General features: G+C 43.2%; 2 protein-coding genes across 7 annotated transcripts in view; both read left to right on the top strand.

The window, feature by feature from the left end:
- The first annotated feature begins 600 nt into the window (after positions 1–600).
- Positions 601–5900, top strand: LOC105564148 (sphingosine-1-phosphate lyase). Of its 4 annotated transcripts, XM_012016321.1 has the most exons (10): positions 601–835; positions 1025–1169; positions 2850–3065; positions 3148–3356; positions 3668–3904; positions 3979–4188; positions 4263–4501; positions 4589–4856; positions 4919–5045; positions 5748–5900. In XM_012016321.1, the coding sequence occupies exons 2-9, from the start codon at positions 1031–1033 to the stop codon at positions 5030–5032; spliced, it is 1632 nt and encodes a 543-aa protein (XP_011871711.1). In that variant the 5' UTR covers positions 601–835; positions 1025–1030; the 3' UTR covers positions 5033–5045; positions 5748–5900. The 4 variants fall into 4 exon arrangements, with proteins under 4 accessions (XP_011871711.1, XP_011871713.1, XP_011871710.1 ...); XM_012016323.1 differs by lacking the exon at positions 5748–5900 and having other exon boundaries at positions 4676–4856; positions 4919–5267; XM_012016320.1 differs by lacking the exon at positions 5748–5900 and having other exon boundaries at positions 602–835; positions 4919–5267.
- A 6586-nt stretch (positions 5901–12486) lies between these two features.
- LOC105564150 (tachykinin-like peptides receptor 99D) overlaps positions 12487–13219 on the top strand; it is a 99635-nt gene continuing 98902 nt past the window's right edge. For all 3 annotated transcript variants that reach the window (XM_012016327.1, XM_012016326.1, XM_012016324.1), the window contains exon 1: positions 12487–12666. The gene's annotated coding sequence lies outside the window, so the exon portion shown is untranslated. The remainder of the gene's footprint in view (positions 12667–13219) is intronic.

The following is a 13219-nucleotide window of genomic DNA, read 5'->3' on the forward strand; positions in this document are numbered from 1 at the left end:
ATATTAAATTCGTATGTTACTTCACTCAAAAGTTATTATTATAAATGAAATTTTAACACGCGGATGATAAGAGAATAATTTTCGCGTGGCTGTCTGTCGACTAAAATTTATAGACGGGACTTGACGAAATCCGTTTTCGATCGACTCATTGTCAGCTATCCGGGAAGTTAATCGCCGCGGAAGACTCGGGCTGACACTTTGACCGATTATGTTATCTCCGACGATAAGGGCACTTTTGATCGCCAGGTTTATTTACGAGATATCGCCTCGGACATTTGAAAGTGATGGCGCGCACCATCGCGCGCGGCTATTTCGGAGGCTATTTATTCCGGCTGTTCGACGGCGCCGCGTGTCGCGGGGTGTCAATTTTTTAATATCTCGCGGCATCCATCATCCATGACCTTTTCCTATATTTCGCATAAACAACCTGCCTCTTTGACTATACTTATATAGTCAAAGGTCTCTCTATATTTCTTCCAGCCGCGTGTCGTGATTTAAAAATCGCTCCTTTCTCTCTCTCTCTCTTCCTCCCACTTTTCTCGCCGCATTGTTTGCCGAGATGGCGTACTTAGCGCGTGATTGGATTCTCGCAGGCGTGGATGTGGCGTGCGGAGCGGTGTAGAACTGTAGGGTGCAGATACTCGTGAGAGCCAGCAGTGCCTCGTGTAGCGTCTGCTCGGTGTTGACGCCCGGCAGAGATATCTCGCCGGGAGCGCACGTAGTTGCGTCGTTATCTCGAGAGAGCGAGTGGAAAGCGCCGAGTCATCCCGAGTTCGGCGACAGATTACCGTATCCGGTGTATCCGCGCCGCTGACAGCCAGCCGGAAAAACTCAGGTGAGCGTGAAACGATTTAAGCGATCGTTAGCCACGGATGCTTAACCAAGGTCTTCGCGCACAGTTGCAGCCTGATTTGGACGTGTTCGGGCCGCGCTTTCTCTCTTTTTTTCGCGTCGACGCGTTTTCGACGGCGACGCGGCTTCTCGTCCACGTGTCTAACGCGCGCCCGACGACGTTGTTTTGCAGAAAAGTATGCACCTCTCCGTGGACACTGTGCCGGGGTTCGTAAACCATGTGTTCAAAAACAAGGAACCGTGGCAGATAGCGGCTATGACGAGCACTGCCACGCTCGCTACGGTGTGGCTGTGGACCTTCGTCTGTCAAGATGAGAGTGAGTATTGCACGGTCGACGGTGCATCCGTAATTAAGTCGATCGTAGAACGTTACGCCGTGTTGCCGTTGGTTCATTGACGTTATCTTTGTCGTAAATAGGCCTGTTCTTTATTACTGCACTACTGAACTAGTGCAGTAAGTTAAAATGAAACAAATAGATTACCTCTCATTCCAACTCATTGCACCAGTGTGCACTAGTTCACGAGTGCAGCGATAAAAAACAGACCCATTGACAACGTCGGCGTTTGCTTGGCCGTATCTGGCGTGTTTAATAATACAGAAAATTTATTGCGCAAAGCATTATCTCAGCCAGGGTTTGAACTCGGGCTTCCCTACACTCTAGGCGTCTCACCAATTCGACCACCGAGGCATGTTTGTCATAATTATTGTAGCGCAGATTAGCAGACAGATCGCCAGATGCCCGGATGAAATTGCGAGTCTGGACTAAATATATTCGATTTTATCGACAAACTTTGCCTTTCGGTGCGAGTCCAGACTAAATATAGGCAGTTCTGTCGGTAAAATCGGATATGGAGATTCTATTTTTACCCTTCTGGCTCGGAGTCAGTCCAACCATTTATTTACAAAATTCTCCGGTATCTCCTCTATACCACCTAAAGGCTGGTCTACAATACATGGAGTAAGCTGGAGTAAGGAGTAGGAGTAAGGAAATAAATCCATTTTATTTCTCACTCCTACTTCAGCTCTTAGCTTACTCTCGGTGAATCAAAATGCCATCAATCAGTGTTACAATTATTTTAAAAATCATGCCCGTATTTCAGCTTCCTTACACCAAAAGCTAGAAGTTAGGGCTCTCCCTTACTCCTTACTCCACGCTTACTCCACGTATTGTAGACCAGCCTTAAAACTCTAGTCCTACCGTGGTCGTTACGTTGGACGGACGTGCCTTCAAACACAGTTCTCCGATAGACGCCCAGAAATGGATGTCAAAACTCTTTTCGAATAATATAGATGACGTAATATTTGTAAGTAATGAATAATTTATCTGGCTTGTAATCCAACTAATTTCATTTGTAATCGACGAAATTTACACTGCAATTGTCCTCTAAACTTGTCAAATGAAACTTGTAGATTATCTAATTCCTTGAAAAAGGACCGCAACCCGTATGGTCGAAACGTCGGAATCAAATAAACCATCTGCCAGCCTAAGTCGTGTAACAATTCTTCTCACTGAAAGTCTATTGTATACGACTTCAATTTTTCTCCGCCCACTCTAATCTTAGTTTAATTCATATTTGTCTCGTTCTAGAGTAACAGTTGGAAAGGGACAAAGAACGAATTAAGCTGAGCTTAAGGTTAAGCGATGTTGATGAAACCGGGCCTAAGCAAACTTAAGAGTTTGCGGATCGTTCTCTGCTCAACTAGTAGGTCCATTCTCTGTCAGCCCGTTAATCTTTTCGGCCCCGAACACGTGGCATTCCGCCATTGCTTTGGTCAGCAATCCACCTGCGTGTGTACGCACTTAGCCTTATATTACATTTGTCGCACGACAAACGTAATATTAGCCTTACTCGTCACAGCTACACATGCAACTTTTCTCTCATTGGCTTGACCAAAATGATGGCGGATGTGCAGAGGGGGATCGACGCAAAACCAAACAAATGACGGAGTGAACCTACTAGTTAGACTAGGGTCAGAACCATTACGTGTTGCACAGGTCTCTTGGAACGTGGCAAGAAACAGCTGTTCAAACTGGCTCGTTACGTCCCTTCTATACGCGATAAGATAAACAAAGAGCTAGTCAGTATTAACGAAAACTTCGAGAAGGACGTCGTGCGCAGACTCAAGGAAGCCTCGTTTATTGTGCAGCTCCCCAAAAGTGGATTGAAAAATGAAAAGATAATGAATTTGATCAATCAGTCTGTTCACCTGGGTAAGACTAGTCAACTTGGACCAAGACTGCGTCCCGCTGGAAATTACATTACTTTAACTTGACTCTTTCGCACCATTTCCAGGCGACTACGATTGGGAAGCGGGTCGTGTGTCAGGGGCAGTTTATAGAACTAACAACGAACTTGCGCAGCTGATGGGGAACGTATATGCGATTGCATCATACACCAATCCGTTGCATCCTGACGTTTTCCCCGGGATTTGTAAATTGGAGGCAGAAGTAGTTAGGATAGCCTGCCACTTGTTCAATGGAGACAAAGCATCTTGTGGAACTGCAAGTAGCTTCTCCATTGTTTCTACAGTCTATATAGAATTATATAACTTTATGCTGCAAAATCGTAAGATTTGTGAGACTCATAACTTGTTTTCATAGGACTCGTAAGAATTAACTTTTGTAAAATTTAACAAGGACTTGCGAGTAATTTGCGTATCGTATGTTCACTTGTAAATTCTATATGGCATAGAATTGCAGATTACTGATAAGTCAGCTCTTACGAGAGTCACGCAAACAAGTTACGAGTCTTGCGATTTTGCTTTAAAGAATAGTACAAGATGCGACATGTTAAATTCTTTAAATAATTTTAGATGACTACGGGTGGTACGGAGTCAATTTTGTTAGCGTGTAAAGCATACAGGGATTATGCCCGTGAAGCTAAGGGCATCAGGAAACCAGAGATAGTGTTACCAGTTACCGCTCATGCGGCGTTTGACAAAGCCGCGCAATATTTGAACATAAAGATACGTTCCGTACCCGTCAATCCGCAGAGCTTTACAGTTTGCGTAAAAGCTATGCGGAAGTCAATTACAAAAAATACAATAATGGTAAGACGCCGTGCAGAGCCACTGTTGGCAAGTTCGTTCTAAACTTGTCCGAATTTAATATTGTTGATTTCTAGTTAGTAGGATCTGCGCCGAATTTCCCCTACGGGACGATGGATAATATCGAAGCGATATCCGAATTAGGCGTAAAATACGATATACCCGTTCATGTAGATGCGTGCCTAGGCGGCTTTCTAGCCTGTTTTATGTCTGAAGCTGGTTACGCCTTACCACCTTTTGACTTCAGGCTTCCAGGTGTGACGAGCATATCAGCTGACACGCATAAGGTATCCATCTGTACGAATATGTAAGATCGTACATGCTGCTCGAAGCACGTGTAGACCATATAATTCTTTTTCAGTACGGTTATGCTCCGAAAGGATCTTCGCTAATCCTTTATCGAAACAAAAAATATCGACATCATCAATATACGATTACTACAGACTGGCCTGGTGGCATATACGGTTCTCCAACTATCAATGGATCTCGAGCTGGTGGCATTATAGCCACTTGCTGGGCCACATTGATGTATTACGGGCGTGACGAATATGTAAAATCAACTAAAAAGATCATTGAAATTACGAGATATGTCGAACGAAAGTATGTAATCAAAGATATATTTATATCATGGATGAAAAATATCAATGATATATATATATATTGATTTGAAAAAAAATTTAATTGTAGGTTGAGACAAATGAATGGAATTTTTGTGTTTGGCACACCAGCCACGTCTGTCATTGCAATCGGCTCCAATGATTTTCACATCTATAGACTATCCGAAGCTCTCAGCGACAAGGGATGGAACTTGAATACGCTGCAATTCCCTTGCGGCATACACATATGTATTACACATGTGCATACCGAGCCAGGAGTTGCCGATCAATTTTTAGAGGATGTTGATACGGAACTGGAAATGATTATGGAAACCCGAAGTAGTCCGGTAGAAGGAAAGGTAAAAACAGCAAAATAAAAATTTAGAAGTAGATTTTACAACACCAATGTAACACTTTTCAGCTCGCAATGTACGGAATGAGTCAAAGCATCCCGGACCGAAGTGTGGTCGGTGACTTTACAAAATGCTTTTTGGATTCCATGTACTATACTGCAGGAAATGAAACGCAGAAATAATCCCATACCTTGCGTAATGTCAAATGCAATTTTGATATATTATTACAGCTACATATAAAATGCATACATTTTCTATGCGACTGAACATGAAACGCTCAAACATATTGTATATTTTTTACAATTAATTTTTTTTATTGAGATATGCGAATATTGGTATGAAAGCGCGTGAAACAAATATATACATTAATATATGTTATGCGCAAATATTTCTATTAAAATACAATTATATGTGCATTGTAGAATATACACTGCTCAAAAGAAATATGGCATAGAAAAATTTTATGCAAAAATTGGTCAACTTCTGTAATTCCGCGAAAAATCATCGAACTATGATTGATATCCCCGAAAAAAATGTATCAAGTCCATGCACACTGTCAAACTTTGTAATTTTCAATATAACAAGCATGCCGTCACATTTAAGGTGTTACAGTGGTAGGGATGCCTCACACCTAAAATCGAACTATAGTATCTTAAAGTAGAGATTTCAAGCTTTAATTAAAAAAAAAGAACATAATTTTACGATGATTTTTCGCGGAGTTACCGTCAGTGAAAGTAGACCAATTTTTGCAGAAAATTTTTCTATGCCGTATTTCTTTTTTTTAGCAGTGTATTAAAACTTAGTAATTCAAATAGCAATATCAATTACTAAAAAGAAAATATAATTTTGTTTTGTATATAAATTAAAGACTGATTATACATTTTCTAATTTACGCAGGAAAAGACGTACGTATGATCGATAAAAATTAACAAGATTTCACAGGAAAAGAATAGACTGATAGAAATTTTCGTAACTGTGCCATAAAATTATGCATTTTATATATACGTATATATATTATATTTTTAATTGAAATTTTAATGTAAATAAGATGATAATAAAAATTTCAAGTTATTATTTTACTAATACAGTGGATTAATGATATTGGTATATTTAGATTAACGCGATGTATATTCCCCCTCTCTCTCTTAGTTCATCCTAAAATATTTTTTTCTGTACATTGGTCCATGTTCTCGAAGCATTAACGCTAAGCTATTTCATTCCGATAAAATTTCTTTCGCGCAATTCTTAAGACTCACTTCCGCTAAATCCCTCCAATAAATACGTTAAAGCAGCTCTTTCACGACTCTCTCTTGATCTACTTTCCTATTCAGACTGCCTTTCTTTCGATCTACTTCTTTAGATTGCATTAAGAAAATTGCGGCGGTTTAATGACCACACGTAATTACGTTGGAAGAATAGAGAGGGAGGAGGAAGGAAATAAAACATAATTAAATCGTTTCTATTCTCCTTTAAGGAATCTGTTAAGCATGTAGTGCGTACAGTTTAGAACTTTATCACAAATCTGACAACTTGGTTGTAAGACTTAGATCTTACAACTCTAGTTGTAAGACAGCTTGCTAGATTTTCGTCTTTCTCCCTAACACGAATTCTTCTTCGTGTGTTTTACCAATCTATTTTAGTTGGAGAAAAAATTATGAAAAGGACCCCGGAGAACGCTAACAGAAATAAGCGGCGGGACGGTCGTTGTGAAAGTTTAATAGGAAGATACGTGTTTTCTAGTGACGACTCGATATATCGCGGAAGATTTAATTTCAGTGTCGTTTCTGAATTATAAATTCGCTATATATTTGTCGGCAAAACTCGAATAAGCGGGACGCCGCGCCGGTTTCCTCTATTGAGAACATACTTGGGCGACATCAATATGCCTTGGTATGAGAAATATTTTATCGTATGCGTGAAAGTAGTTATGAGGCCAAATGCCGACGTGTGATCTCGCCGTGGATATCGTTTATACCGGCTTCTCTCTCTCTCACTCTCTCTCGTTATTGCTTTTTTCAGGTAAAATAAAATCTGATCATTTTCAGCATCGGCAAGCACAGCGCCGAGTGTGCAGCGGCACACGTAGAAATTATTCTCGCGTTAATTCGAAAATAAATTACAGGACACGCTCATAAATGATAATGAATGTAGAACGTGCTCGAATTTAAATATTTGCGAAAGGAGCTACGACGCGTGTGACAAAGACTTGGCGTAACAAGAGCGTGTTATTTAGTAGCCTCCGTTTTTATTTATCCACGCAACAGTATTAGAATGATAAATTGCAAATCAAGTTATTACCTCACACATGTATACGCGTGTCCCCGCGTCCCTTCCTTCGCTAGGTAATATTTTTCACACCACTTATATTACATGAGTGACAAATACGCAATCTTCGCGAGCTCTGTTTCATCCCGAAGTAACGGCTCTCCCTTAGCGAAGTTGAGCGCGGTTAACATCGCCTCTCTGGCGTCGGCACAATCCGGAATAATGCGGATATCTGTGTGTAACCCTGTCCGGGCGGAAACAAGGGAAGAAAAAGCGTATTGCGCGGAAGGCTCGTACGTCACACCACGCGGACGGTGATAAAGTATTTTTCCCGGTGCGTCGGATCCAAAGAATCGGGGGAACGGACGGCGATTCACGGACGCCTCAAATAATGGAGCGTGTAATTGATTCAATTAAAATGAGTGCGACGCGAGAGAGAATCTCGCGGAAAACTTTTCGACCTGCTCCTCGTGTATTTTTGAACGAACTTACCCAGGCATTGTTATTTCGCCCCCTCTTGTTCAATTCCGCAATTTTGCACGGCGCTCGGGCGTCGGGAATTGGGTAAAAGCGTACGGAAGCTTTTTCGCACTTCCTAATTAATCAGGAGATACCGGCGTGCGGAGCGCGATTGATGTTTTCGAGTTGCTCACGAGATCCGATCGTATAGACTTGAAGAGCATTGTTCGGCTCGGAGCTGGTCGGCAATTGTTACGTCGTTTATTGCCGCCACCGCTTTAGAGAGTCCTTTTCATAATTATTAGTTGAAGCTACATAATGCAAATTTAGCCCCGCTTCTTCTCCATGAAAAGGGACATAATTAAAAGAGCGACAACGCAAGCGACGATGAAAGATTAAATTACGCGGGGCCGAGAGGATGGACGACGAAGGGCGTAATTACGCAGGATGATTCTCCATATTATCAATTACGCGAGATTAAATCGTACTTGCGAAAGACTTTGGCACAGTTTTCCCCATTGGATCGCGATTCGCATAAATTATGCGGGACACAAGTGGTAAACAGAGAGTTAGCTTCGAACGAGTCGCGCGTGTTTGTGCACGTTTATTACTATTTCTCACGGAGCAGCGGTAACACCCCAACTTACTGAAACTCGATCGTAAACGTTGCGGAATTCTAACTGATGATTCCTCAAACAGATAAGAACTCGACTGCCGCGAACGCGAGAGCTTTATTTCATTAAACAAACCTATTAATTTTGTAAAACGGCACGCTTCCCATATGGCACACATAGTCCTATCAATATTCTTTTGGAGTGCAAATATTCTTAATATTCTGTAAGTATATAGAGATTATTACAATTAGAAATCGTTTGTTCATAACAAAGGAGAACGTTTTTAGAATATTCGTCGAGAATGTCTTTGGTATATTCGTTCAGAGTAATTTTAATATTCATCGAGTTTATGTATTGCACATTGTTTATTGTGTAATACACTTATCTTGTGCAAAATGAAGTGAAACCTGTGATCGTACCATATACAGGGTGTCTCACTTTAAATGATTCGCTCAAATATCTCCAAAAATATGAAAGATACGGAAAAACGTTTCAAACAAAAGCTGTTTCTTTCATATTTTTGGAGATTTGCGTGGATTATTTAAAATGAGACAACCTGTATAACCGACACGCTATATTCGATTATTCAATTTCCATTCCAAAAGGATTAATAGTAGTGCCAGTCGAACGTTTCACGAACATAAGATAAAATATATAAGAATGACCTATGGAAAATTTCAAATACTCTGGAAGAATATTCTTAAAATGTTCATAGGAGTGTCTTGTGCTATCTGGGTTACGGCACGTCGTTACGCGTGTCGTAACACTAATAGCGGGATTTTTGCGGCCGTTTATGCACTCCCGATCGTCCCGCCGTTTTTCTATTTTCTTTTTAACGCGTGTGCCAGCGATCGTGTCATTTCAATATTGCGTCTGCGCTGTAATTGGCTGAACGTTCATTCGGTCAAAGTGACAATTGAAAGTGCTGTGTGCATAAGTAATTGAAAATATTCCAATCATCGGGCCCCGCCATACGTCGTCCGGTATAATCCCGGCCGTACTTTTTTTCGCCAATTCGATTATCCGTGTAATTAGAGGGTACGGTTGACGCGCGAAAAAAATTCCGCAAATACGCGACACCACGATCCATCTCGTCACACATGTGACCTGTCATTTAAGTTACACGTTTCGAAACAAAAAAGGGGGAGAGAGAGAGAGAGAGAGAGACCACAGATACATATTTACAGCGTTGCGTATGACATGAAGAAGCGAAATACGTGAAATAGTATCAGGAAAGAGAAGAGGGAATGACGAGAGACAAATATGAATATTTGTTTTATTTCCACATTCTTGTTTTGTCACTTTTTATCTGCACTTTAAATAATCTACATTGAATGTGATATTTTTAATACGCCTCTCCCTCTCCCTCCCTCCCTCCCCCCTCTCTCTCTCCCCCCTCTCTCTCATTTCCTTTTCAGTTTATATTAATATTCTAGAGTATTTTTATTGACCTAAATAGTGTGGGCGCTTGGGGAGAACATTTCACGTTTTCATCGGGGCAAATTGCTTTTTCGTTATTAGGAAAACTTATTCCATCACTTGTGAATATGCGATGAATTAAAATGTCATCTGTTGAATATGATAGAATCAAACGACGGTAGACAGAGCTTTTTAAAATTTTCAGAAACCGTTACAGTCGCACGCCCCGCGCACGGAGAGCACGCAAATACGAGGCATTAAATCCTACCGTCGCGCTGTACCTTCGGCGGGCGCAAAAACGCAATTTGGAGAACCTCAGCTAATGTTACATGTCCGGCGACTCTAAAATTGCGCCTATAGCAACGCGATGAGAAGCCACATTGCCGGCTCTATTGTTTCTATTAGATAATGGATCAATAAAAACGTACGCTCCGCCACGGTGTGGTACGGCGGCGATGCGAAATTCGACGGAAATGAAATCAATTGTATTACATAATTCTATTACAATCTATTTCATCGAGACCCGTGCGCGCGCGCGATACATTAATACGTAAAATGCGGCGATTCCCCGTCGAAGGGCGAACATTTTCTTTTTTGACGTTACAAATAAATACACGTCTCGTCTAATCCGGTCTCAAAATAGGTCGCGGCGTATACATAATTCCCGTCCACACCTATATCCCATTATACGAGTGCGTTCCGCCGGAATTGCAGAGCCATTAAAAGCCATGCTATTTCGTAGAACAATGAATCGTTATGAAACGCATGTGTCGCGCGTAATTACCGTCCGGTTCACATGCGACACAGTTTTTATTCCGTCCGGGAGTTCACCGTCGAATGTTATTGCAACCGAATTTCAGCCGGCGTGCAGGGTGGTCCTTATGCACCGGCTAACGTCAATTTCAAAGGCCGTCCATTCTAAATCCATTTCGCAGTTAACGCGCTCCCCCTCCCCCCCGTCCTCGTCCGCACGTGGTGTTAAAATACACGAATGTCATTTTCTCCTCCCTCCGCGAGGAGTGGAAAAAGCTTTCGCGTTTTTCTCATACAATGAATCAGAAACGCACGTCTTTCCACCGCGCCGTTGTATCGAGTTACGGCCGGCAATTGTTTTCCAATCACGTGAGCGCTGAAGACAATATTTCGCGTGTCACCGCCCGTACTGGCGGGTCAATTTTTTGGAAAACTCGACCTACCGACCTTACAACGTTGATAGCACGTCGGTTTTCCGAATGCCAATTTGTCAAGCATCTCGAAACGTTGCGCTGAGAAAAATTTTCGTCGGATAAATCGATTAAATAGCGTTTTCGACGGCTAATAATCTTTCCGATTACGCTTCCCGATTAAATTATGGGTACGTCCGGTGAAATCTGATTGAAAAACCGGTCGCATTTTTCATCGGGTATATCCGTTTGTTGTCATGCAGTTGGATTATCCGATTGTATTTAATCGGACATTTTTCTCAGTAATTTAAAAAAGAAAGGACATACGGACCGTGACTTTGATAAATCTCCCACGCAACTTCGATTGGACGGAAAAGTTTCGTGAATATGTTGAATAGCGAAGTATTCGAATGATAAACTGGACGCCATTATTCTGCTGCGATAGGGACGTTAAGAAATATCATATTTATCTCGGGGTACAACGCACGAATGGCTTTCATTGCTCACAGACAGATACAAAATAACTCTTTGATAGATAAAAATTATTGACTGAGAGATTGATATATCCCACAGGGGTTGGAAAGCGAATAAAACGCACACGTTCAATCGGCAAACTCGAGATTGAATTCCGACGTAAAATTGAGTGGCGGGCGGCAGGAGAAAAGTCACATAGGTACGTTTTAATGCATATAAATGGGATTGTCGTGAGCAATCGAACACAACTCGTTGCAGAATCGGCATTGCATAAAGAACGGCCGTTGTACTTTAAAGATTAACACTTTCGCCGTTGAATTAGCAATTTATCGTCTTCGATTGCGAACGCGCCGACCGAAAAAAAAAGAAGAAAGATCGAAGACGTCGATAACCATTTCATTTGCATGAGCGTTCTAAGTCGGTATATTTATAGCCGTCAAAAGTAGTCATTTATATTCTCAACTGCCTTTTGGAGCGAGCGAAATGTAAACTGGTACACGGTTTTTAAAACGTTAAGTGAAGATTAAACAAACACACGTACACGGTCGAAATATTAATAGGTAGTAAAAACGATAAGCAAATATGATTTTTCTGGGCAAATGTAATTTCTCCGTATAAAATTGGTAATTTTCGAATATTTAAATATGCAGTTTGACGATTCAGCACAGTGCCGCGGGTCACCTCCGTCAACGGTGGCGGACATGTTTCAGCCGATACCGCCTAAAGTGCTAAATTGGAAATATCTTCCCGAAAAAATACAATGACACGCGGATGTCGATAAATCGATCGGGCGCGATATGGATTTATGTCGCGCATCTCGCAAGATAGCAGCGTTTCGATCGGGAGAGCGAAACGGAGGTCTCTCTAAATCCCATAAAATCCCGTGTACCCACGCGCGCGCGTACAATTTTGCGCGTTTCACTCGTCCCAGCGCTCGACGGTCCCGAGACGCGAGATCGTCCCCGGCGGCAGGCTCCTTTCTCGCCGTCTCTTCCTTTTTCGCGGCGAGGGTGCGCTCGTCCCGCGCGAGCGAGGGTAGTTCCTCGGCACCGCTTCCGGCGCCGACGAGGGGGAGAGAGAGAGAGAGAGAGAGAGAGAGCTCTCTCTCTCGACGGCGAGGCGCGGAAAACCGTCGGCGGTGGACCCCCGGGTTCGGTCGCCGGGCCGCGATAGGTCGGCGTCTGGAGTACGCGCTCTGGGCCGCCGGCGTCGCGAGGCGAGTGCCGCGAGACGGCCGGCCAGTATCGTGGAGGCGCGCGGCCCGTTGCGACCGTCCAACCCTTATAATTTCCGCACGCGCACTACCGCGCACTAACCCGGCGCTACTCGCGCGCGCACAACGTCGCGAACGCGCGCGAGGGATACTTTTCCCCGAGGACCGACGTTCTCCAAACCCGCCCCTCGTCCCGGTTTTAATTCCCGGTGAGTTTTCAATTATTTTCAAGTGCGCGCACAACTTGCGGCGAAGTCGAGGACGCGCTTTCGATTCGAGAGAGTTAGAGGGAGAGGGAGGGGGGGGGGGAAGCGAGAGGAGGGGTAAAGGAGGAAGTGCAAAGTGGAGAACGGTAACCGAGATCAACCGCAGCGCGCTGGAAAACCTCGCTCCCTCGTCCTCCTCCCCCCCCCCCCGCCGTCGTCTTAAGTTAGCGTCCATTAGCGACGACGCCGACGGGGAGTACTTAGTTTTGGGAAACCGGGGGGTGCCTTTATCATTCCGCGGAGAGTGCCCATCGACACGAGGGGCTGCGTCTAATGGTGTATACAGTAAGAACGGGCGCGGGCTTTAACAGTGACAAGTTTCGCGCCGGTACACCCCCCACGGGGGGAAAAAATGTAGCCGTCGTGGCCGAAAACTGTATGTGCACGGGGAAAAGAACTTGACGTTGTATCAACGGGATCAGTGTAATTGAAACAGAATCGTTGAAGCGTCATCGATATTAATGGGCGGAAAACATCAGACGGTCGTCTCGATGAT

This window comes from Vollenhovia emeryi, unplaced genomic scaffold (assembly GCF_000949405.1).
Source record: "Vollenhovia emeryi isolate VEMERY1.0 unplaced genomic scaffold, V.emery_V1.0 DF939168.1, whole genome shotgun sequence".
NCBI lineage: Eukaryota > Metazoa > Arthropoda > Insecta > Hymenoptera > Formicidae > Vollenhovia > Vollenhovia emeryi.

What these genes read in the sequence shown, in the direction of transcription:
- LOC105564148 (XM_012016321.1), top strand. Translation starts at nt 1,031, where the DNA reads ATGCACCTCTCCGTGGACACTGTGCCGGGGTTCGTAAACCATGTGTTC. An exon ending in TTACAAAAAATACAATAATG is followed by an intron (nt 3,905 to 3,978) that starts GTAAGACGCCGT and finishes GTTGATTTCTAG; the next exon opens with TTAGTAGGATCTGCGCCGAA. An exon ending in TATCAGCTGACACGCATAAG is followed by an intron (nt 4,189 to 4,262) that starts GTATCCATCTGT and finishes ATTCTTTTTCAG; the next exon opens with TACGGTTATGCTCCGAAAGG.